This window comes from Micromesistius poutassou (assembly GCF_964030765.1).
Source record: "Micromesistius poutassou genome assembly, chromosome: 6".
Classification (NCBI taxonomy): Eukaryota; Metazoa; Chordata; class Actinopteri; order Gadiformes; family Gadidae; genus Micromesistius; species Micromesistius poutassou.
In genome coordinates this window covers 9,814,979-9,837,989 of record NC_140276.1, presented here as the reverse complement: position 1 = coordinate 9,837,989, position 23,011 = coordinate 9,814,979, and the positions used below count along the sequence as shown (strand labels likewise).

The following is a 23,011-nucleotide window of genomic DNA, read 5'->3' as shown; positions in this document are numbered from 1 at the left end:
GGGAGGAGAGGAGAGAGGAGGAGAGGAAGAGAGGAAAGAGGAGGAGGGAAGGAGAGGAGAGGAGCGATGGAGAGGATCAAAGGGGCGGAGCTGCTTCCTGTCCGGCCCCCCCCCCCCCCCCGGCTGACTGTGTCAGTCGTACTCCTCTATGATTTAATAACGTTAAGCTTGAAGAGACCAGAGACACTGAAGAGGAGATAGGTGATATAGATCTAGAACATGTAGAATCATCAGGAAGCTCATTTTAATTCTCTAAAGAGGCAGAGACCGAATCAAAGCGTAGAATCAGAACCATAGAAGCTACATTAAGAGCTGGACGGGTTGCAGAGTGGCTCTAGAATCACAGCTCGCGGTGAGAAGGTTAGAGAGGTTATTTTGGGTGAGTGTGAAGGGTTAGACACACACACACACACACACACACACACACACACACACTTGCTGGCACACGCATACACGACCACACACACACACACACACACACACACACACACTTACTTGCTGGCACACCCCCAAGACCGCACACACACACACACACACACACACACACAATGGCACACGCACTAATGACAACATACACACACACAGGCACACACACACACACACACACACACACACACACTTGCTGGCACACGCACACACCAGCACACGCGTGTGGAATCAACGGGTGTGAGTGCAGAGATGATGTCATCGACAATCCGTTTGCCGCATATTGTGAGGAGGAGGGGGGGGGGAGGGCCCCCGGTGCATTGTGGGTAAGTAGCAGAGCGCGCAATGACCGGGCAGAAACTGTACCTGTTGGGGGCGGGGCAGGGGGGGGGCTTAGAGTTTAACTCAACGGGACGGCACCTGAAAACAGACAGCAACAACAGGACGTCACACCGCTGCCCGCACCCCATTGGCTGCCCGGCCCCGCGGAGAGGAGCCAATCAGCAGGCCGACCAGGCGTGACGTCGACCTTCGCCCGCCTCCACCCTGAGCAGCCCCGAGTTAACGCTAACCCGCCGCGAAGGTAAACATCAGGAATAGTTAAGACAGATATTGGCGAAAATATCTGCGACGCTGTCATGAGGTTATAGCGCCTGATGGCCAGAGAGTGACGAGGGGAAATCAACAGGAGTGTGCTGCCACCTGGCGGCCGTTCTTAAGTACTGCAGCCCGTTTCACAGAGATGGGAAATACACACTCTAATGTCCTGTGGCGAAAGGGATTATGGACGATATCAGGATCAGTTTCATCACACACACACACACACACACACACACACACACACACACACACACACACACACACACACACACACACACACACACACACACACACACACACACACCTGCGGTCTCCTTTGGGTTTGGTGGGGGTGCTACAGTCCAGGACCTCTTCCTGCTTCCCACTGTGGGTGGGGCTTCTGGCAGGGGGCATGGTTGTGGGCGGGGCTTGAGGCGGTGCCTTTTGTCCATTTTGCATAGCCTGGTGGACAGCTTCTGATTGGCTGCTGTTGAGACTGAAAGAGCTGCAAGACAAGTGTGACACGGTCAGAGCATATATGGGCATACATCCACAAATATGAAGCTTCCTTCATAACTAACGGGACTCATAATATAGGACAGACTGTAACTGTGATAAAGGACAGACAGAAGCTGTGATAATGGACAGACTGTAACTGTGATAAAGGACAGACTGTGATGAAGGACAGACTGTAGCTGTGATATAGGACAGACTGTAGCTGTGATATAGGACAGACTGTAGCTGTGATAGAGGACAGACTGTAACTGTGATAAAGGACACACTGTAGCTGTGATAAAGGACAGACTGTAACTGTGATAAAGGACAGACTGTGATGAAGGACAGACTGTAGCTGTGATATAGGACAGACTGTAGCTGTGATAAAGGACATACTGTGATATAGGACAGACTGTAGCTGTGATAAAGGACAGACTGTAACTGTGATAAAGGACAGACTGTAGCTGTGATAGAGGACAGACTGTAACTGTGATAAAGGACAGACTGTAGCTGTGATAGAGGACAGACTGTAGCTGTGATAAAGGACAGACTGTAGCTGTGATAGAGGACAGACTGTAGCTGTGATAAAGGACAGACTGTAGCTGTGATAGAGGACAGACTGTGATAAAGGACAGACTGTGATAGAGGACAGACAGTAGCTGTGATATAGGACAGGCTGTAGCTGTCATAAAGGACAGACTGTGATAGAGGACAGATTGTGATAAAGGACAGACAGAAGCTGTGATAATGGACAGACTGTAGCTGTGATAATGGACAGACTGTGATAAAGGACAGACTGTAGCTGTGATAAAGTACAGACTGTAGCTGTGATAGAGGCCATGTGATGAAGGTCATGTGGTGAAGTAAACTCTGACCTCTTGGCCGTCTTCATGCTATCGTCTGCTGTGCTGATGTCACTCGTTCTGTAGTTTTCACTTCCAACCTGTCAGCCAATCACAAAGGATGAAAATAGGAAACTTAATATGAATATTATATAATATATACAATATAATATGAAAATAATATAGTACAATATGGAAATAATATAATGAAATAATGAAATAATATAATGAAATAATGAAATATAATACAATATAATATGAATATAATACAAAATAACATGTATATTATATAATAATAATAATAATAATAATAATAATAATAATATATATATATATAATATAATATAACATAAATAAAATAGAAAATGAATATAATTTTATAACATGAATATAACAAAATATAATTAGGAATATAATATAATAGGAAAATAAAAGTAAAAATATAACAACGAGCACATGTAGCATTAATAATGATATATTAATAATATCAGAACGTATTCCTAATTATCATCGGATCCCCACCGACTGTCGCTCTTGGTTCTCCCAGCTGCTCAGCGAGGGAGCAGCGCCCCCCTGTGGCGGCCGCGGGTTCTGCACCCCCCGGCGCGGGGAGGGGAGAGAGGCGAGGGGGGAAGAGAGGGAGGGCAGGGGGGAGGTGAGGGGGGGCATGGGAGAGGTGAGTGGGGGAAGAGTCTCCTGCAGCAGCTTACGCTCCTGGGAGTACACAGAAATAAACATAAATATATAAATATGTATGGTAAACGATAAATGGACCACATTACATTTAATACAAGGTGACTGCCAGCTCGTTGGGAGCAGTTAGGGTTACTTGTCTTGCTCAGGGACACCTCGACACTCAGCTAGGAGTCGAACTAGCACCATCCACCCGCTCTACCTCTTGAGCAGTGGCGGCTGCTGGTCTTTCAAAGAGGGGAAGCTAATTTTCGGCCTACATCATATAAATTGTCAATTTATGTATATGTAAATTATGCTCTCTGTTCCTTTTCAAGGAAATACTCTGTGACCCTGTCATACCAACTAGCTGCCTTTTACAGTGACTTGACCAGTGCCCTCTCAATGTCCAGCAGAGCTAGGCTGCTTAAACAGCCTTGGCCCATTGTGTTACGGGTGTAGGACTTGAGCCGCTTTAAACAGGAAAGGAAGAGGGAGAGGACAGAGAGGCAGTGGATCGGTGGGAGGACGACGAGGAAGAGGAGGAGAACGAGAGTCACAACCACGACGACAAAGACGCCCAGCAGCTACAAAAGAAAATCTTGATAGGATAGTGCTTTTTGTCCCTCTCGGCAGTTCATCATTTTTTATGGAAGGACATTGAAGCCTCCGTAGAGCTCACCCGTCCTATGTAAATACAGATAAGTGATTCTTCACTCAGGAGGATAAGTGAGATTGTTGGCAGACATAATTTTACACCAATGATATTTATGAATGAAGACGTTGATTTGAGGTAATAAATTACTTAAAACACTACACAGTGTACCTTTAAGGAACACCAAGAAATCACACAGAGAAAGCTCCGGTGACGTTGTATAGTTCAAAATCTCTGTCAATCAAACTGCGACTCTTTCGCAGACCCTCCAATCATCACGTAGAAGCCCAGCGTCCAGGCCAGCCCACTCCTCCATTCACCCCCAGAGACGCTGAGCATCCATAGAAGTGACATAATTGCAGTATTATCCAATGACCGTCGACTTTCGACGCACTAAAAAAAGCTGTTCTATGCAGCCCCATTGAAGTCGATTGACGCTGAGCTTCAACTGTGACGCTAAGGGAATGTATGAGAAGGAAATCGGGTCAGTTGACCAGCGATTAGCAGCTGATTCTGAACAAACTCGTCTTTTGAGATGGACATGTTCTAACACATTTTTAGTCAATGAAATGTTAACACAACAGTATATATATGACCATTCAATTTTTAAAATTTTAGGGGAAGCCGAGCTTCCCTTGCAGTCTTAGAGAAATCGCCACTGCTGTTGAGCCATTGTCATATTAACACAAGCTATAACTCCATTTAGTCATTGAGGAGACACTTTTTACAGCAGTATCTCCTGAATAAAATGCTACTACACTTAACATGCTAGCACACGTAATATGTTAGAATATGCTATAACACTAAATATGCTACCAGACTAAATATGCTAGCTTAATATGCTAGATGACTTAATATGCTAGCGTGCTTAATATTCTAGCACACTAAATATGCTAGAACACTAATTAGGCTAGAACACTCAATATGCTAGCACACTACATATGATGGCACACTTACTACGCTAGAACATAAAATATGCTAGAACACTAAAGATGTTAGCACACCTGATATGCTAGAACATAAAATGTGCTAACACACTCAGTTAGTCCCATAGCCATGTCTGCGTTTCTCTGCTGAGCTACAGGTTCAGTTGAAGTGTTACTAGGGGTCCTCTTCATAGCAGTGCTGTTAGCAGGCACATAAAGCTCTTCCTACTCCCTGTTGCAACAAATATTACCCACATGCATTACAGTTATTAATAGAAGTACCCTTGTATCTCACACACAGACACACACACGCATATACACACACACGCACATGTGTACACACACACACACACACACACACACACACACACACACACACACACACACACACACACACACACACACACACACACACACACACACACACACACACACACACACACACACACACATACCTCCTGGTGGTACTTCAGCTCCTCCTCCACCACCTCCTTCTGGGCCCTCTCCCACTCCCCCCTCAGTCTCTGCTGCTCCCGCAGATACTGCTCCTGTAACCACGACAACAGCATCAGCACCAGCACGGGGACACAGCCTCATCAGCACCACAACACACTCTGATTCTCCTGCTTGTGAGTGAGTGAATGAGTGTGTTGAGGGAGTGAGTGTGTGTGAGGGAGTGAGAGAGAGAGTGAGAGTGTGAGTGTCTGGGGTGTGGGATGGTTTAGTTTGCACTCATTGGAAACAGGGAGTGCAGAATAAGCAGCCAATCAGAGTGTTCAGACACACAGAGAGAGAGAGAGAGAGAGAGAGAGAGAGAGAGAGAGAAGAGAGAGAGAGAGAGAGAGTTATAGTGATAAAGGTAGGTCATAAAGAGTGATCAAGGTAAATAGTGATAGAGTGATACGAGTGGGACAGCAGAACATCAAGAGTCTCTGAGCAGTGAGTTCAGAGCCCACAGAACACTGAACTAAGTCGGCTGAACAGAGCTGAGTCGGCTTGTCTGCATCAGAGTTGGAGTTCAGATGATTTAAACTATTCTATACTATTGACTCTGGACCCATGAGACGCACTCTTCCCTGCGTGAGGAGGTGTGATGGGGGTATTCTGAGAAAGCTGAGCGTTGTAATTCTACAGCGTTTTTCTATGGCGCTCTGACACCACCTAGTGGCCGATGTGTGAACTACACTAAAACGGTGGAGCAGATTGAGGCTGGAGAGCGAAGCTAGCTGAGGAGATATCTCTCCTAGCATCACACGGAGCTCTGCTGTGTTAGAGCCTAGGTCTCTCTGTGAGGCATACATGCTATTGTAGCTCATGCTGTTTTGCCTGTATTAAAACATGCATGGTTTATATTGCAGCGGCTGCATTCCTCCAACGTGACAACCCCATCGACTCAATGAGCTGATGCTTTTGAACTCGATGTTTTTAACCTCTTCCTGTCGGCAGGGGGCGCCACATTCACAACTGATCCTCACGACAGAGTCCAACAGACCGGAATGTGTTACTTTTAAAGGCACTAGAGCATGTAGGGGATGGAGCTGGCGACCCCTGCTAGTTAGTGCCTTGCTCGGCTGCCGAGGGTAGCTGCAGCAAGTTGAAGTATACATGGAATCGAACCAGCAGCCCTGGCTTGCGCCTGCCACAGGGTACAAAGGGAATTTAAACTAGTGACCCTGAGTTAGTGCCTTGCCAGGCTGCCCAGGGTCCATGTTAAAGGTACACAGGGAATAGAACCAGCAACACTGGCAGGTTAGTGCCCTGCTTTAGGCTCAAGGTTCAAGGGAGACAGGGAATGGCACTGGCAGCCTGGTGCCTTGCTCAGGGTACCTGCAGCAGCCGGTCCTGGTCCTGCTGCCACCTCTCCTGTCTCCGCCGCTCGTCCTCCGGGTCCCAGGGCCCCCGCTCCCCCCGGAGGGCCCCCGGGGGCCCCTGGACCCCCACATACACACACGTATACACACATACATAGACATGCATACACACACGCACGCACGCACACACACACATAACCACACACCCACGTTGAGGAAGAAAGGAAAGGGAGAGAGAGAGTTGTTCTACCACAACAGAGTACAGAACACTTCTACAAGACTACACAACTACAAGACTACAAGACCAGGCTCAGAGAAACTACTGGAGGGAGGGGGAGAGAGAGAGAGAGAGAGAGAGAGAGAGAGAGAGAGAGAGAGAGAGAGAGAGAGAGAGAGAGAGAGAGAGAGAGAGAGAGAGAGAGAGAGAGTGTGAGAGGGAGGGGGAGAAGGAAACAGAGGAAGAAAGAAGGAGAGAGAAAGTGAAAGGAGAGCCAAATCTGGAGTAGTATGGGTCATGTGCCACAATGCATCGTGGGTAATAAACTGTTTTCTAAAATTTCAGTCTGTTTTGTTCCTGTTCATGTTCAGATCACATCCCATAACCAACGCCTGACGGGGGGGGTCCATACTCACGTTGCTATGGCGACCCTGCTCCTTGCCATCTGCAGGGGGAGAGAGAGGGAGACAGAGGGCTAGCGTTAGCCGCAAGCGCTACAGAGCTGCATGCTAGCACACAGGGGGGGACATGCGACGGACGGGGTTTAGTGACGTCAGACCACAACATGGAAGCGTTTCAGCAACGGGGTCAACAAGACAGACGGCACATAAACGTCTTCATCCACGGACAGAGAACACCAAGCAAGTCCGCGTGGATGAGTAGTCGGAAAGACCCACCGATGGCGTCAGCGGGCTCCTAACAGACGCTTACTAAAGACTCCTTTAATAACAGCGGAGTTGTTTTGTACTGGTTTGTCCGTCATAGTAGTAAAGCAGTGTTAACTAGGGGTGGGGATCACAGGGTACCTCACGATACGATACGCGATACATGGCCCACGATACCGATACTATCGCAATAAACAACCGTGAAAAAGTAAAGTGCTGAACTTCCCTGTCCAAACTGAGTTTTGGGCTAGTTAACTTCCGTTATAGTTTCCTTCGTTCATGTGTTGAGCGCCACCTGGAGGAGCAGGGGAATCTTTTTAGAACGCCATATTTTATTCATTTAAAGATTGATATTTGGGGCGATATTTCCTGCCTAACTCTTCAGGAATGAAGCATAAAAATGCAAATAAAAAAAATAAATAAAAAAGATTTCAAAATATAAAATTATTATATCGATATTTGGCGCCAGTGTATCAATTCTTGCATCGCACAACAAAGGACGACGATACATCGCCGTATCGATATTTAGTCCCACCCCTAGGATTAATTTGAACAGAGTCCAAAGCAGAAGCGGACCGAGAACAGAAGCTAAACAAGACGCAACAAGCTAAGGGAGCGGGGGGGTGGGGGGGGGGCGCCCCTGGGGGCGGGGGGGGGGAGACCCTGTACAATATCTGAGGGGCGGGGTTACCTGGCGAGAGGAAGAACTCCCGACGGGAACTCACACTGTTTAGGAGCTCTACAGGGGGAGGGGGGGAGGAGGGGGAGAGGAGGAGGAGAGGGGGAGGAGAGGAGGGGGAGAGCAGAGGGAGGTGGAGACGATGGGGGGGAGAGGAGGAGAGGAGGTGGGGAGGAGAGGAGGAGGTGGGGAGGAGGAGAGGGGGAGGAGAGGAGGGGAGAGGAGGAGGAAAGGGGGAGGAGAGGAGGGGGAGAGGAGGTGGGGAGGAGAGGAGGAGAGGAAGGGGAAGAGGAGGAAGGGGGAGAGGAGGGGAGGAGAGGGGAAGAGGAGGGGAGGAGAGGGGGAGAGGAGGGGAGGAGGAGAGGGGAAGGGAGAGGGGGAGGAGGGGGGGAGAGGGGGAGGGAGGTGGGGAGGAGAGGGAAAGGGCGGGGGGAGAGAAGGAGGTTGGGAGAACAACGGAGAAGGAGAGGAAATGAGGAGAACAAAGAAGAGGGGAGGGGAGGAGAGGGGCGGGGGAGGAGGAGGAGGAAGAGAAGAAGGAGTCAGGCGAGGAGCAGACCTCAGGTCTCTCCTGCGAGCGACGGTGAACCACTACACACATGACCTTTCACCCAGGAAGCAAACCATAAGAAGCAGGAGGAGGAGGTGCAGGAGGAGGAACCGGCCTTAGCATTATGGGATGTATTCACCTGTCCTAGTGGCCGAGGGAGAGCTGTAACCGAGGGAGACGGAGTCTGACGCGTACGACCACTCGGGCACGGAGCCACCGGGCTGCACACACACGCTGGCCTCTGATTGGACGAGAGCGGGGGTGTTTGGCGTTTGCGTGGGCTCCTGGGACACGCTCTGAGGCTCTGTAACAGAACACAACAGACCTGGTGAGGCTCTGTTTCAGCGGCACCAGATCACAGCAGCAGAGCGAGGCTTCAGATGCTGTTCCTAAACCGTCCACACGAGGGCAGACTCTGAGAGAAAATGAGAAAACTAGGGGGTGACAGCAGGACAGAAATAGGTGTAAAAATGTATAAATAAATAAATAAAATAAGAATACAAATATCCTATTTACACAACGAGAGTGCTAGAAACGTAGCTCTATGAACACAATAAGAGAACTAGAAACGTAGATCTATATAAACTATGAGAGTCTATGAAATGTAGATCTCCAGTCATAGAACCGCCTGCAGCAAGGAGTGGATTGTGACTTCTGACCTGGGGGCGGAACTTCAGCCTTTGGCTCCTCCCTCTTCAGATGGTCGGCAGTTTCTCCGCCTCCTCTCAGCTCTCCTTGCTCCTGGAGGAGAAACAGGAGGTGTCTTTACGGAATGCATCACGTAATAATGTGTCTAACCCCTACCTGCTCCTTAATGACCCGTCTCTGTACTGTCTAACCCCTACCTGCTCCTTAATGACCTGTCTCTGTACTGTCTAACCCCTACCTGCTCCTTAATGACCTGCCTCTGTACTGTCTAACCCCTACCTGCTCCTTAATGACCTGTCTCTGTACTGTCTAACCCCTACCTGCTCCTTAATGACCTGTCTCTGTACTGTCTAACCCCTACCTGCTCCTTAATGACCTGTCTCTGTACTGTCTAACCCCTACCTGCTCCTTAATGACTTGTCTCTGTACTGTCTAACCCCTACCTGCTCCTTAATGACCCGTCTCTGTACTGTCTAACCTCATCCAGACCGAGTGTTTATTGGTTGCAGTACTAGCCCCTCCCCCTCCTCACCGTGGGGGCGGAGCTGGGTCTGCCCGGGGGGGAGGGGCCCAGGGGGGCGGGGCTCTGGGCTCCAGGACCGGGCTGTGGAGGCCCCTGGGCGGCGGGGGGCGCGGCCATGGCGGGTGAGGGCAATGTGGGTGTGGCCACGGCGGGTGTGGCCAGGGGAGGCGTGCGTGGGGTGGGTGAAGGGGGGAGGAGAGGCAGGGGTCTGGAGGGGGAGGGTTCGAGGTGGGATGGAGAAGCTGTTGGCGTGCTGAGGGTGACATCATCTCCTGTGTCTCCGATGACGCGCAGCAAAATGTCCGCCTGTATGGGGGGGAGGGGGGGGGGGGGGGGGGCAAGTCAATCCATTTTACAGGAAGATCTACACATTAAAATACCTTTGATGTGAGAGAGGGGGAGGCGGCTCCATGATGAATCTCTCCCTCTCCCTCTCCCTCTCCCTCTCTCTCTCTGTTCTCTTTGTGCATCTGGGATCCACTTCACAGGGCGAGTGACCCCACTCGTCGCCTCCTTAAGTCAATAGGACCGTGGGCCCCCATTCACTGGGGGCCCGACAACACATTCCAGATCCACATCTCGCTCGCCCCGATTCATAAAGACCGCGACAGAAACCCTGTAACCCCGACGACCGATCCAGACCCTAAACCCCCAACACCCACTAGACCCACCCAACACCCACCAGACCCACCAGACCCTACACCCCCCAGACCCCCCAGACCCACCAGACCCTACACCCCCCAGACCCACCAGACCCTACACCCCCCAGACCCTACACCCCCCAGACCCACCAGACCCTGCACCCACCAAACCCTACACCCACCAGACCCTGCACCCACCAGACCCTGCACCCACCAAACCCTACACCCACCAGACCCTGCACCCACCAGACCCTACACCCACCAGACCCTGCACCCACCAGACCCTACACCCACCAGACCCCCCAGACCCACCAGACCCTACACCCCCCAGACCCCCCAGACCCACCAGACCCTACACCCACCAGACCCTGCACCCACCAGACCCTGCACCCACCAGACCCTGCACCCACCAGACCCTGCACCCACCAGACCCCCCAGACCCACCAGACCCTGCACCCCCCAGACCCACCAGACCCTACACCCCCCAGACCCACCAGACCCTACACCCCCCAGACCCCCCAGACCCACCAGACCCTACACCCACCAGACCCTGCACCCACCAGACCCTGCACCCACCAGACCCTGCACCCACCAGACCCTGCACCCACCAGACCCCCCAGACCCACCAGACCCTGCACCCCCCAGACCCACCAGACCCTACACCCACCAGACCCCCCAGACCCAACACCCAGACTGTCCTTTATCCAGACTATCCTAAGTAGTGGTAGAAGGTAGTTACCGTGGTTACAACTAGGTAGTTTAGTTTGTGTAACCTTAGTCCAGAGGAGAGAGACTCACCTTCCCACTCACAGGTCCTGGTTCTGCTGAGGGTCCTGGAGATCCAGAGGGTGCAGGAGATCCAGAGGGTCTAGGAGATCCAGAGGGTGCAGGAGATCTAGAGGGTCCTGGAGATCCAGAGGGTCCTGGAGATCCAGAGTATCTTGGTTCTGCAGAGGGTCCAGGAGATCCAGAGGGTGCAGGAGATCCAGAGGGTGCAGGAGATCCAGAGTATCTTGGTTCTGCAGAGGGTCCAGGAGATCCAGAGGATCTTGGAGATCCTGGAGATCTAGAGGGTCCTGGAAATCTAGAGGGTCTCGGAAGTCGAGGAGATCCAGAGGCTCCGGGTTCTGCGGAGGGTCCGGGTTCTGTAGAAGGTCCTGGTTCCACAGAGGGTCCCGGCTCCACAGAGGGTCCTGGTTCTCTAGAGGGTCCCGGCTCCACAGAGGGTCCTGGTTCTCTGGAGGGTCCTGGTTCTCTAGGGGGTCCCGGTTCCACAGAGGGTCCTGGTTCCACAGAGGGTCCTGATTCTCTAGAGGGTCCCGGCTCCACAGAGGGTGCTGGTTCTCTAGAGGGTCCTGGTTCCACAGAGGGTCCTGGTTCCACAGAGGGTCCCTGGGCTCCAGAGGGGCCCCGGGGTCTGGAGGGGGAGGCGGGGACCCTGGGGAGGGGCCGGGGGCTCAGCAGAGGGGCGGCTTTAGGGGAGAGGGGAGCCCGAGAGCAGGGGGGCTCCGAGGAGCGTGAGCGGATCTGGGGCCGGTGGGGGGGCGAGGAGGACGAGCAGGGGGAGGAGTCCCGGGGGACCTCCTCCACCCGAGCTTCCACCGTGGCGGTGAAGCGGGGCGCCAGGGCCGACTGCTGCCGCAGGAACCTCATTGGTCCGTCGGGGTCATGGGCGGGGCCGAGGGGGGAGAGGGGGGAGAGGGGGGAGGAGGGGGAGGCGCCGCTGTAGTCCAGGAGCTTGGGCAGCTGGAGCCGCTCCATCACAGCCTCGCTGATGGAGAAGCGCTGGGTGTAGCGCTGGAGGACCACCGCCGCCTCCTCGGGGGACCGGGCGCTGCGATAGGCCAGCCGTAGCTCCTCCTCCCGACGCTCCCTAGGAGGGGGGAGGGGGAGGGGGGGTTACTAGGCAACCACACTCTCATCCGACTTCCTCCGGTGGAGGATGAAACACAAACTCTATTTCATAACACAGTGTAGAACATTTAAAGTTAACAGGAAACAGGAAGTAGAGTCAGATAGAGATGTAAACAGGAAGAAGAGTTAGATAGAGATGTAAACAGGAAGTCGAGTCAGATAGAGATGTAAACAGGAAGAAGAGTTAGATAGAGATGTAAACAGGAAGTCGAGTCAGATAGAGATGTAAACAGGAAGTAGAGTCAGATAGAGATGTAAACAGGAAGTAGAGTCAGATAGAGATATAAACAGGAAGTCGAGTCAGATAGAGATGTAAATAGGAAGAAGAGTAAGATAGAGATTTAAACAGGAATTAGACCCTAACCCAAACAGGGTTGAGTTAGGGTTAGGTTAGGGTTGGGTTAGGGTTGGGTGAGGGTTAGGTGAGGGTTAGGTGAGGGTTAGGTGAGGGTTAGGTTAGGGTTAGGGGAGGTCGTACTTGTCCTCCACAATCTCGCGGTACGTCTTGATGCTTTTCCGGCGTTGGGCGGAGGCTCCGCCCCCTGACATCAGCTGCTCCATCCTTTTCCTCTCCTCCTCCTTCCTCATCAGGTCCTGAGACACACTGCGCCGTCGCGTCTTCCAGCGCGCCAGGTCCTAACATACACACACACACACACACACACACACACAGACGTATAAAGACACACCATACACTCAGACACACACAGACATTTACACACACATCACAGGCTACAGGAAGTAGAAGACAACCAGACAAGGAGGAGATACAACAGGACAGGAAAGTGACAACGGGACAGGAAGTGGACAACGACAGGACAGGAAGTGGGGGAGCTCACATCCTGCCAGTGGTCGTCGTCGTCCTTCATGCGGTGGTACTGGCTGTGGATCCCCTCGTGACGCGCCTGGCAGTGGGGTTGGAGCCCCGCCTCCTCGCCACGCATGTCAATCATGCTCACACTCCTGGAGAGACACACACACACAGAGTTAGAGCGACAGGCTGTACATCTGACTGCACCTTCTGCGTTTCCCAAGGGGACCAAGAAGACGTCTTCTGGCAGCACTCTGCATAGAGCTAGAGCAGAATAGCGTTAGCATAGAGCTAGAGCAGCATAGAGGTAGCATAGAGCTTGGATCAATATAGAGCTAGAGCAGAAGAGTTAGCATAGAAATAGAGCAGAGGGGTTAGCATAGAGCTAGAGCAGGAGAGATGGCAGGCAGAGTCCCTGCTGTCCGGCCTGCTCTCTGCGGTGGCTACTGATTAGCATTCAGAAGGTAGCAGCATGCCTCCACCAGTTCCTTAGCAACATCTCAAGCACAGGGGGGCGACCGTGCTCAGTAAGACATGCTGTGGATCCCAGTTAAGGCGTGTCCAGCATTAGGGGCGGGCCCAGAGTTGGGGGCATGTCCAGAGCTGGGGGCGTGTCCATAGTAACGGGCGTGCCCTGAGTTAGGTGCATGTCCAGCATTAGTTGTTTTTCCAGTCTTAGAGGCGTGTCCAGTCTTAGGGGCTAGTCCAGAATTAGGGGCGTGTCCATAATAATGGGTGTGCCCAGAGATGGGAGTATATCCAGCATTAGGGGTGTGTCCAGTCCTAGAGGCGTGTCCAGTCATAGAGGCGTGTCCAGCCTTAGGGGTGTGTCCAGCCTTAGGGGCGTGACAATTGTTAAAGAGTGTCCTTAAAATAGTGTGTCTCAAGACACTTTGATTAGATCTGAGAAGGGGGGATTAGACAAAGGCAATCTGGCAACCAAGTCCAAGGCATGTTTATTAATAGTTAAGTTCTGCTCAAAGTCAACTCCATGAACTAATCAATCAATTCATCAATCCACCAATACAATTTGAATAATCGTTTGAATAAAAGTGGTTACCAAGTACTTATTCAAGCCGTTAGATTTTATACATTTATACCAGGGGCTTTAATCCAGTTAACTGACGACAGTCTTCCATCAACTGATTTGTTCAAGAGAAACTTCATAGGCAGGGTGCAGCATTGCAGCGACAGGCCTCAGGCAGCCAATCACAGCAGGACTTACGGTGATTGGGTGGTCCCACTAGCAGTGGTTCTGATGGACCATGGAGAGAGACAGAGAGAGAGAATGATAGAGAGCCACCATAGAACCCAACACACACTGTATAGCAACACACTAGGGGTGTAACGATACACAAAAGTCACGATTCGGTACGTACCTCAGTTTTTAAGTCACGGTTCGGTATGTTTTTCGGTACAGCAGTTTTTATTATTTTATTTTTATTAAACAATTGGATTTTGATTTGATTTATTAAATTGTATCAAACAAATGCCTAACACAAATGAAAATACAATTGAGGATAAAAACACAATCAAGTCCAGGACTTATTTCCATTGTGGTCCTCAACACAAAACATCAGGACAAGACAAGACACACAATGATAATCAAAAAAAACTTGAGTCAAATTTTTTTTTGGTACGTACCGAAATGAAACACGCATCGAACCGTTAGACCCGTATCGAAAAATTTCGCTACGAATGAGTATCGTTACACCCCTACAACACACACAATCATACAACACCTGGTTATTGGCTAGTTAGCTCTAGGCTCCAGCTAATGGCTAACCTGGCTAGAGGCTAGCCTGAAACACACCTCAGCAGACATAAGCCTCAACTAGAAAGCATTGTGTTCAGTCTATAAAGTGTCAGTCGAGGGAAACTGTTTTGATGAGTAAATGACACATTCAGTCCGTCTTATATTGATAGGAAAGACATGAACCCTGCTGGCAGTTGGTCACATGGTGTCGGACAGACAACCAATGACAAGAGGTCAGAGACACCTGTTCCGACCACACGGGGGAGCTGTCCACCAGACCGCAGGAGGAGGAGCTTGGAGGTGGGGATAAACACATCCCTGAGGTCTAGAGGCTGACCTTCCAGGCTGTGGTGGAGAGGTGCAGACTCCTACAGACAGGTGAACCAGCTTCAGGACCCTTCCTGGTCTCTGCAGGAGGGCTTTAGTGGGGTAATGGAGGCTAGCTACTCCACCCTGCAGCTGACAGAGCTGTCTGGTTGGATGTTTCTACCCTGGCAGGAAGCAGGGAGTGGAGCTTCCTGTGTGTTAACACAACACACACGCTTTTCAAAATAAAAGTTGTGTCCTGTTACTTTACCTTTTCAAAATAAAAGCCCTGCCGTGTGACTCCACCGACACTGATCAGCGGACACGCCTCCTGGGCAAAACCTCAGTCGTACTGACTTAAATTTTTTCGTGTTTCAAAGTTTCCTCCCTTGCGGCGTGCTGATTGGCTGCTCTATTTTGAGCCGACCAATCAGGCGAGAGTGATGGAACATGCTACAGCCAAACATCATCCAGGCGATCGGAAGCAAAACAGAACATCGGAAACATTCGGTCAAAGTCGGCCAACCGACTTGCAGCGTCATGCAGCGAAAAAACGGGAAAAATCAAAACAAAAACAAACATTGCAGAGTGTCATGGCCGACGGTCTGATCTAACATGGTCATGTGATCATGTGGTCATGTGATCCTCAGCATTCCATCCCCGCACGAGCCAACGTGTCGTTCACATGCTGCAATGCATCATGGGAGCTGTAGTTCTCCCGGGGCTGCGTTTGTAGTTCTCCGCGGGTGGAGACGCATGCAGTGCGTCGGCGTGACGACAGGCAGCTCACGTTGGCGACGGCGCCGGCGTCCCCCCACCGCCGGTCGCCATGGCGACGCTGGCGTCCGGCACGGGCAGGAAGCTGGGCTTGGTGGGCGGGGCGTACGGAGGCGGGGACGGGGTCATGGTTCGGAGGGAACGCCTGTGGCCTCGCTCCGTCACCCCGGCCAATGAGAACGCGGCCCTCGTCCTGATGAGCACAGCCTCCTCCTCCTCCCCGTAAATTTCAGACGGCGACTTCCTGTCCGTGGGTGAGGTGGGGGCCGCTAGGGGCGGCGGGCGCAGGAAGTGCTCCTCGGAGGAGCAGCGTGCCGCGGCGCTGCTGGGAGAAGCGCCGTGTTACACAGGCCACGCCCCCTAGCTTAGCGGAGCTAGCTCTGTTAGCGTAGCACCTACACTACAAGAGTCTCTCCTCCAATCACCACTGGGCTGTAATCAGACACATAAACCACCTGCTCTCCGTCACACTGTCAGTCACGCCGTTCCCACAACCCCAGGAAGACCTCCTCCTTTCCTTCACATCCTGAGGGCTGGTCCCCACCTCACTGTCACTGTGTGTGTGTGTGTGTGTGTGTGTGTGTGTGTGTGTGTGTGTGTGTGTGTGTGTGTGTGTGTGTGTGTGTGTGTGTGTGTGTTTTACCAGCAGGGTTGGTTTCACAGCAGCTTGCAGAGTGAGACACCCAAGCATTCTACCCATCATGCATCCTCTCCTGTTCAACAGGCAGTGAGAGTGTTTTCCGAAGTATTTTCAGAAGAACGCGTCCGCCATTCATCTATCGACGCGCTCATCCATCTCTGCACCGTCTAGCTACGCAAGAGGGACAGGGATGACATCATATGGGCGGAGTCATCTCTGTGGGAGGGAGGAGTCACCTGTGGTCAGCGCTAACCGCCAGCTGATTGGCTGTCTCCCGGGGAGGCGTGTCATGGGGGCGGGGCTGGGGAGCACTACACCTCCTGACGTACAGCCCCCTGAGGCCAGGAGGCGGGGCGGCTCCTCCCACCTCCTCCTGCTCCGTCATCCAGGCCTGCGGTCCAGCGACCAGCGGAAGAGGAGGGGGAGGAGGGGTAACTATGGTGACCGGGGTGTTATGGGGTGTTCGGAGAGGGGAGGGGCTAGGAGGATGGGATCGGGGCTCCAGGGACGGACTGTTGACGCGGGTCATGTGACTAAAGGAGCAACAACAACAATAACACAACCACGGCCCCAGAGGATGGTGTCCACGGCAACGATGGGACCAGGAAGTGATGTGAAGGTACAAAGGGGACGACCGTATATGGTCCAGGAGGAGGAGGATGACACACAGTGGAGAAGGAAGGAGAGAAGAGGCACAGACAGACAGACAGACAGACAGACAGACAGACAGACAGAGAGAGAGAGACAGATGGGGAGAGATGGAGAGGAGAGAGAAAGAAAGAGAAAGAGAAGAGAGGGATGGAAAGAGGGATAGACAGAGGTTTTTAGAGATGGAGAAAAAGTTATGGAGAGAGATTAAACAGAACATAAACTGAATATATTATGACATAAGCGATGGAGATAATTCATGATTTGATAAATATATGACTGAAACTGATGGTAAAGAAAAGGTTGCTGTGTTATGTTGTGTTAGAAGCAATGCTTCTAAGTGATGCTTCTAACACAACATGGTAGTATGGTGTCCATGATAACATGTCATGGTGTCCATGACAACACAAAAACAGGAACTGACTTCCCAGCCCTTCAGGGAACAACTTTAATCTTAGCACCAATCCAGAGTCAGCTCAATTCCTCTACAGCCAATGAAAGCCTCCCATCAAAAAATATCTATAATCCCTGCTCTCTGTTTCAGCAGAACATACACCTCTATATACCTACTTATATACACCTCTATCTATATACCTATATCTATACCTCTGCACCCTGCCTCCATGTTTCCTATCAGGGGGTCTGACACAACCAGGACCCCACAGGAACCTTATGACACCCAGTCACATTCAAGACAACGTCAGGAGTGTAACATCTACAACGACATTTGTATTCAAACTCTGCCTACACATTTCATTCACGGTCTAATATTAACGTCTGATACGATGTACTGCATATAAAAGATGTGTGTGTGTGTGTGTGAATCCTTACATATTTTCATAAACAATAATAAGCTCTTCTTCTGCTGCTGTGACGCCCGGGTTTCCACCTGCTACCAAACCAAACCGAGGTGACCTCCTCTAACCTGAGCGGTCTGTCGCCCCCTACAGGTAACCTCCTCCTCCTCCTCCTCCTCCTCCTCCTAACCTGAGCGGTCTGTCGCCCCCTACAGGTAACCTCCTCCTCCTCCTCCTCCTCCTCACCTGAGCGGTCTGTCGCCCCCTACAGGTAACCTCCTCCTCCTCCTCCTCACCTGAGCGGTCTGTCGCCCCCTACAGGTAACCTCCTCCTCCTCCTCCTCCTCCTCCTAACCTGAGCGGTCTGTCGCCCCCTACAGGTAACCTCCTCCTCCTCCTCCTCCTCCCTCCTCCTCACCTGAGCGGTCTGTCGCCCCCTACAGGTAACCTCCTCCTCCTCCTCCTCACCTGAGCGGTCTGTCGCCCCCTACAGGTAACCTCCTCCTCCTCCTCACCTGAGCGGTCTGTCGCCCCCTACAGGTAACCTCCTCCTCCTCCTCCTCCTCACCTGAGCGGTCTGTCGCCCCCTACAGGTAACCTCCTCCTCCTCCTTCTCCTCCTCACCTGAGCGGTCTGTCGCCCCCTACAGGTAACCTCCTCCTCCTTCTCCTCCCTCCTCACCTGAGCGGTCTGTCGCCCCCTACAGGCGAGGAAGCGGTACTCCAGCTGCTGCGGGGCGCCTCCTCCTGGTCGCCCCTCCGGCGCCGCAGCGGGGCAGGGAGGTGGCCGGGGGGGGCAGGTGGGCGGCGGCCTGGTGGGGCGCGGGTGGGCCAGGTGGGCGGCGGCCTGGCTGCGGGTGGGCAGGTACTGGTTGAAGGGCACAGCGGCGCGCGGCTCGCTCACCGAGGTGCGGCGGGCGAGCATGTCGTCCTTCCTCACGTCCGGAACCTTCCGCTGGGTCGGGGAGTCGGACTCTGAGTCAGAGCCACGGCCTGGAGTTTGAGGGAGGGAGAGAGGGGGAGGGAGGGAGAGGAGAAGGAGGGGGAGGAAGGGAGAGAGGGAGAGAGGTGGGGAGAGGAGAGGAGGGAGAGGCAGGGAGGGAAGGGAGAGTAGGGGGAGGGAGAGAAGGAGGAGAGGGAGACGGAGAAGGAGAGGGGGGGAGGGAGAGGGAAGGAGGGAGAGAGATGAAGAGTTGGTGAGTAAGTCAGAGGCCGATGGAGAGAGGTGCAGAGAGAGAGAGAGAGAGAGAGAGAGAGAGAGAGAGAGAGAGAGAGAGAGAGAGAGAGAGAGAGAGAGAGAGAGAGAGAGAGAGAGAGAGAGAGAGAGAGAGAGAGAGAGAGAGAGAGAGAGAGAGAGAGCTGAATGGAGAGAGAGAGAGTGATGCGAAGTGGTGAGGCACAGAGATAGCCCAGTAAACAGTAAACAGGTCTAAACCGGAGTGGCGGACGCCACCAGACGTGGTCGGGCCGCTGATTGCAGGGTGAGAGAGCAGACCTCAGACCAGTGGTGCGTCTGTATTGTTGTGTGGTGTCCTCTCCCGGGTCCTCACAGCGTAGACCAACAGGCTGACGGAGGAGGAAGGAATGCTGGCGTCTCGCTGCGTAAATCACAGCTGAGCGAAGCCAGCGTGGCCTCGCTGTGTCTCCGTCAGGCGCTACGCTCAGGGCCAGGCTCAGAGGAACACCTGGAGACACCTGGAGCCAGCATGCTTTACGAGTCCAGGACTTTCCCCGCACGCCCCTCCAGTCATCCACACATCCACCATGAACCTGAGCAACACTCGAAGTTCGAAGCTCCTCACCAGACACAAGCGCCAAGTCTTCCCTTAATGCAGCAGAGGTTTCAGAAGATGGAGGCCAGAATCCCCCATGGGACCCAGATCTGAACTGGCTCCTCCCAGTTCAACAACAAGCTCCTCCCAGTTCAACAACAAGCTCCTCCCAGTTCAATGACAGGCTCCTCCTGATCTCCACAGGAAGTCCTGCTGGTTAAACAAGGGATTTGCCTTGTAAAGTGTTCAGGAGGCCGGAGCTGTGTATGGAAATGCCACAAGCAGAAGGATGTAAAACATTCCTATGAACGCTTGTTGTGCTCTGCTGCAAGCAGAGTAAATAACAACTTAAGTTAAATCAAGTCAAATCTAATGGACCCAACAGACACAGACAACCACTATGGTGGGGATTCAAAGACTTTCAGACCTGGATCAATACTATCAATCAGATCAGCATTTGTCTGTTCCTCTGGGGTTCCTCTGGGTTCCTCTGGGGTTCAGGAGGTGATCTGAGGAGGTCATGGGGTCCAGGCCCAGAGACCTCAGAGTGTTCCCCCTCCTACTAGACCACCCATTGGTTCAGATCGTATACCCTACCCCAGGGGAAGCCTAGCCCTCCACCTATCAGTGGAGGGCTATGGGGGACAGGGGAACAGGGTAGGCTGTAGGATTTGAACCAATAATATGTATGTTTGCATGTGTGAACATGCAAACGTGTCAGTGTGTGTTTATGTGTTTGTTCATGCGAGTCCCCTCCACCTATGGGTGGAGGGCTAGGCTTCTGATCCGATGGAGGGCGGGGGTAGGGTGTCTGATTGGCTGAAGGCTCCAGACCTCAGTGAGTGGGGCCAGTGTCTCCAGCAGACCGCCTCCCTTGGGGTCCGGTCTCTGGACCAACAGGTGGGAGTGTGTCCGGCTGCACAGAGCCCTCCTGTAGCCCCCCACAGCCGGCCCCCTCTGCCCCCCTCAGAGTCAACACAGCGCGGGGGGCAGGAAGTGACCCGGGGTAACAGGAAGTGACCCGGGACTGAGGTGCTGTTGTACAGAGACCAGGCGCTGAGCGGAGGAACGTTCTGGAGCACGGAGGAGTGACCGTTGACAACCCGCGTCAGACCGGGTTCGGTGTCTGATATTGAAGGACCTGACGGGTTTGGAGAGGCTTTCTGAGGGGAAGTTTGAGGCGAATCAGAGAAGTCGCTAAAAGATGGCTTTGTTGTGCTGGGCGGGGCGGCGGACTGGGAGCCACAGGAACACAAAGACCCCCTTGATCAGGAACCGGTCCGCCGAACAACACGGCACACAGATCACCTTTCCTCAGGAAGAACTGAACCGGACCTGGGGTGAGGGGGGACAAGCTGTGATACATAGAGGGGAGGGCTGGGGGGGGTCTGCTGCTCGGGTCAGGGGTCAGGGGTCTGGGGTCTGGGTCTGGGGTCTGGGTAAGGGTGTTCCCCTGCCAGCACAGCGATAGAGGGTTCGATCCCCAGTGTCCATGAGCAGGACGCCCTCACCCCTCCCTGCTCCTTAAGGGGTCTGACGGTAGAAGGATGGCTCCATGAAGTGCTGGTCTAGCAGGGCCACATGGCCGTCTGTACAGCGGACAGAACTCTGACGTTTCCTTGGCCGTCGTAAAACTATTACGGGCCTTCATTAAAACCTGAAGACGTTAAAGACTGCGATAAAAAAGTACACAAAGTAAGCAATCACCACAAGCCAGACCAGAGTCCAGAGCGTCCGGATGTTTTCACGCGGTCGCTTCAGACGACGACCGGCGACAACAACACGCATGACATCATAACTGCAGGTTATGAACCTGTGGCAAGAAGCTAAAAAAACACCCCTCTGGTTTATGAGGGATGTGTTTATGAGAGACAGAGAGTGAGAGCAAGAGTGAGAGAGAGGGAGAGAGCGTGAGAGAGAGGGAGAGCGAGAGGGAGAATGGGTCTCTACTTGTGCGCCAGGTGATGATGTCGTCTGATGGAATCTGGTGTTTGTTTGATGTTTGAACTGAAGTGAACAGACCTGTCTCCATTGGTTTACACCACTCAGACAGACAGACAGATAGCGGAGAGAGGAACAGACAAGAGGGGCAGACATACAGTCAGTCAGTCAGTCAGTCAGAGAAGAGGAAATATATACAGACAGAAAAGAGTGACAGACAGAAAAGAGTGCAGATATACAGGGTGACAGACACATGCACTAACAGATATAGCTCAGCACCAGTAAACAAAGAGTCCTCAGTCTGCTCGCTCTATTCTCTCTCTGGTCCTCCAGACGGCCATCAGAGCTCCATCGCCCTGACAACAGACTCCCCGGCTCCAGACAGAGCCCCCCTTTGTTTCAGAACCACTCAGGGACACCCCTCCCCTCTCCACCAAGACAAGATGGCCGCCCCACCGGTGTATGGAAACAGGATACACAACTATTTACCTGGCATAGTGTAGCGTGCACAAAAAGACAGAAAGAAAGAAACACACAAATACTCAAACACAGACGACAGACAGACACAGAGAGAGACAGAAAGAAAGAAAAAACTGAGAAACACACAAAGATGACCCCATGTTTCTACTGGGAGGCATGAGGAGAACAGAACAGATCAGATCAGCATCAGGTAGAAGCTGTCTCATGTGTCCCCTCCAGAAGAGGAGGGTTCTCCAGAGAGAGAGAGAGAGAGCGAGAGCGAGAGCGAGAGCGAGAGAGAGAGAGATTCCCCAGTGAGGGGTGTTCTCCGGGGTCAGCGGACCACGTACCATCACTGCTGCCGCGGGGGGCCAGGACGTCAGGGGAGGGCGTGTGGCGGGAGCGGGAGCCCAGGGAGTCCAGGCTGTCGAAGGAGTCCTCCCTCACGCGCCGCGGCGGCGACAGCGAGTCGCTGCGCTCAGAGTCCCAGCAGTCGATGTACCCGCTGTCCCGGATGCTGCCGGCCTTCGGACTGGCTTCCTCCTACAGACGCACACATCTATATTAATGTCTATATATCTATATCTATCTATCTATATTAATATATCTATTTCTGTATCTCTATATCTATGATTCACCACGCTGTACTGGATGCTGCAGGACTGTCTTCCTCCTGGAGGCAAACATCTTTATTAATGTATTATATATCTCACTCACAGACAGACATATCTATATCAGTGGTGATTTCTCTAACACTACAAGGGAAGCTCAGCTTCCCCTAAAATTTCCAAAATGAAATGGTCAAATATATACTGTTGTGTTAACATTTCATTGACTAAAAATGCGTTAGAACACGTCCATC

The 23,011-nt window shown here is 52.4% G+C and overlaps 1 protein-coding gene across 1 annotated transcript in view; it reads right to left on the bottom strand.

Annotated features, from left to right (window-relative positions):
- The window catches only part of LOC311344825 (LIM and calponin homology domains-containing protein 1-like), a 47,137-nt gene that overhangs the window by 1,423 nt on the left and 22,703 nt on the right, over positions 1 to 23,011 (bottom strand). Inside the window, exons 7-23 of the mRNA XM_084469161.1 lie at positions 22,500 to 22,692; positions 18,813 to 18,970; positions 18,660 to 18,781; positions 14,280 to 14,309; positions 13,083 to 13,206; positions 12,722 to 12,879; positions 11,763 to 12,202; positions 11,128 to 11,612; positions 9,698 to 9,994; positions 9,177 to 9,258; positions 8,657 to 8,821; positions 7,040 to 7,068; positions 5,051 to 5,143; positions 2,865 to 3,056; positions 2,376 to 2,443; positions 1,331 to 1,510; positions 793 to 846 (exon numbers count right to left, since the gene is read on the bottom strand). Coding sequence (XP_084325287.1) covers positions 793 to 846; positions 1,331 to 1,510; positions 2,376 to 2,443; positions 2,865 to 3,056; positions 5,051 to 5,143; positions 7,040 to 7,068; positions 8,657 to 8,821; positions 9,177 to 9,258; positions 9,698 to 9,994; positions 11,128 to 11,612; positions 11,763 to 12,202; positions 12,722 to 12,879; positions 13,083 to 13,206; positions 14,280 to 14,309; positions 18,660 to 18,781; positions 18,813 to 18,970; positions 22,500 to 22,692 — 2,870 coding nt within the window. The remainder of the gene's footprint in view (positions 1 to 792; positions 847 to 1,330; positions 1,511 to 2,375; positions 2,444 to 2,864; positions 3,057 to 5,050; positions 5,144 to 7,039; positions 7,069 to 8,656; positions 8,822 to 9,176; positions 9,259 to 9,697; positions 9,995 to 11,127; positions 11,613 to 11,762; positions 12,203 to 12,721; positions 12,880 to 13,082; positions 13,207 to 14,279; positions 14,310 to 18,659; positions 18,782 to 18,812; positions 18,971 to 22,499; positions 22,693 to 23,011) is intronic.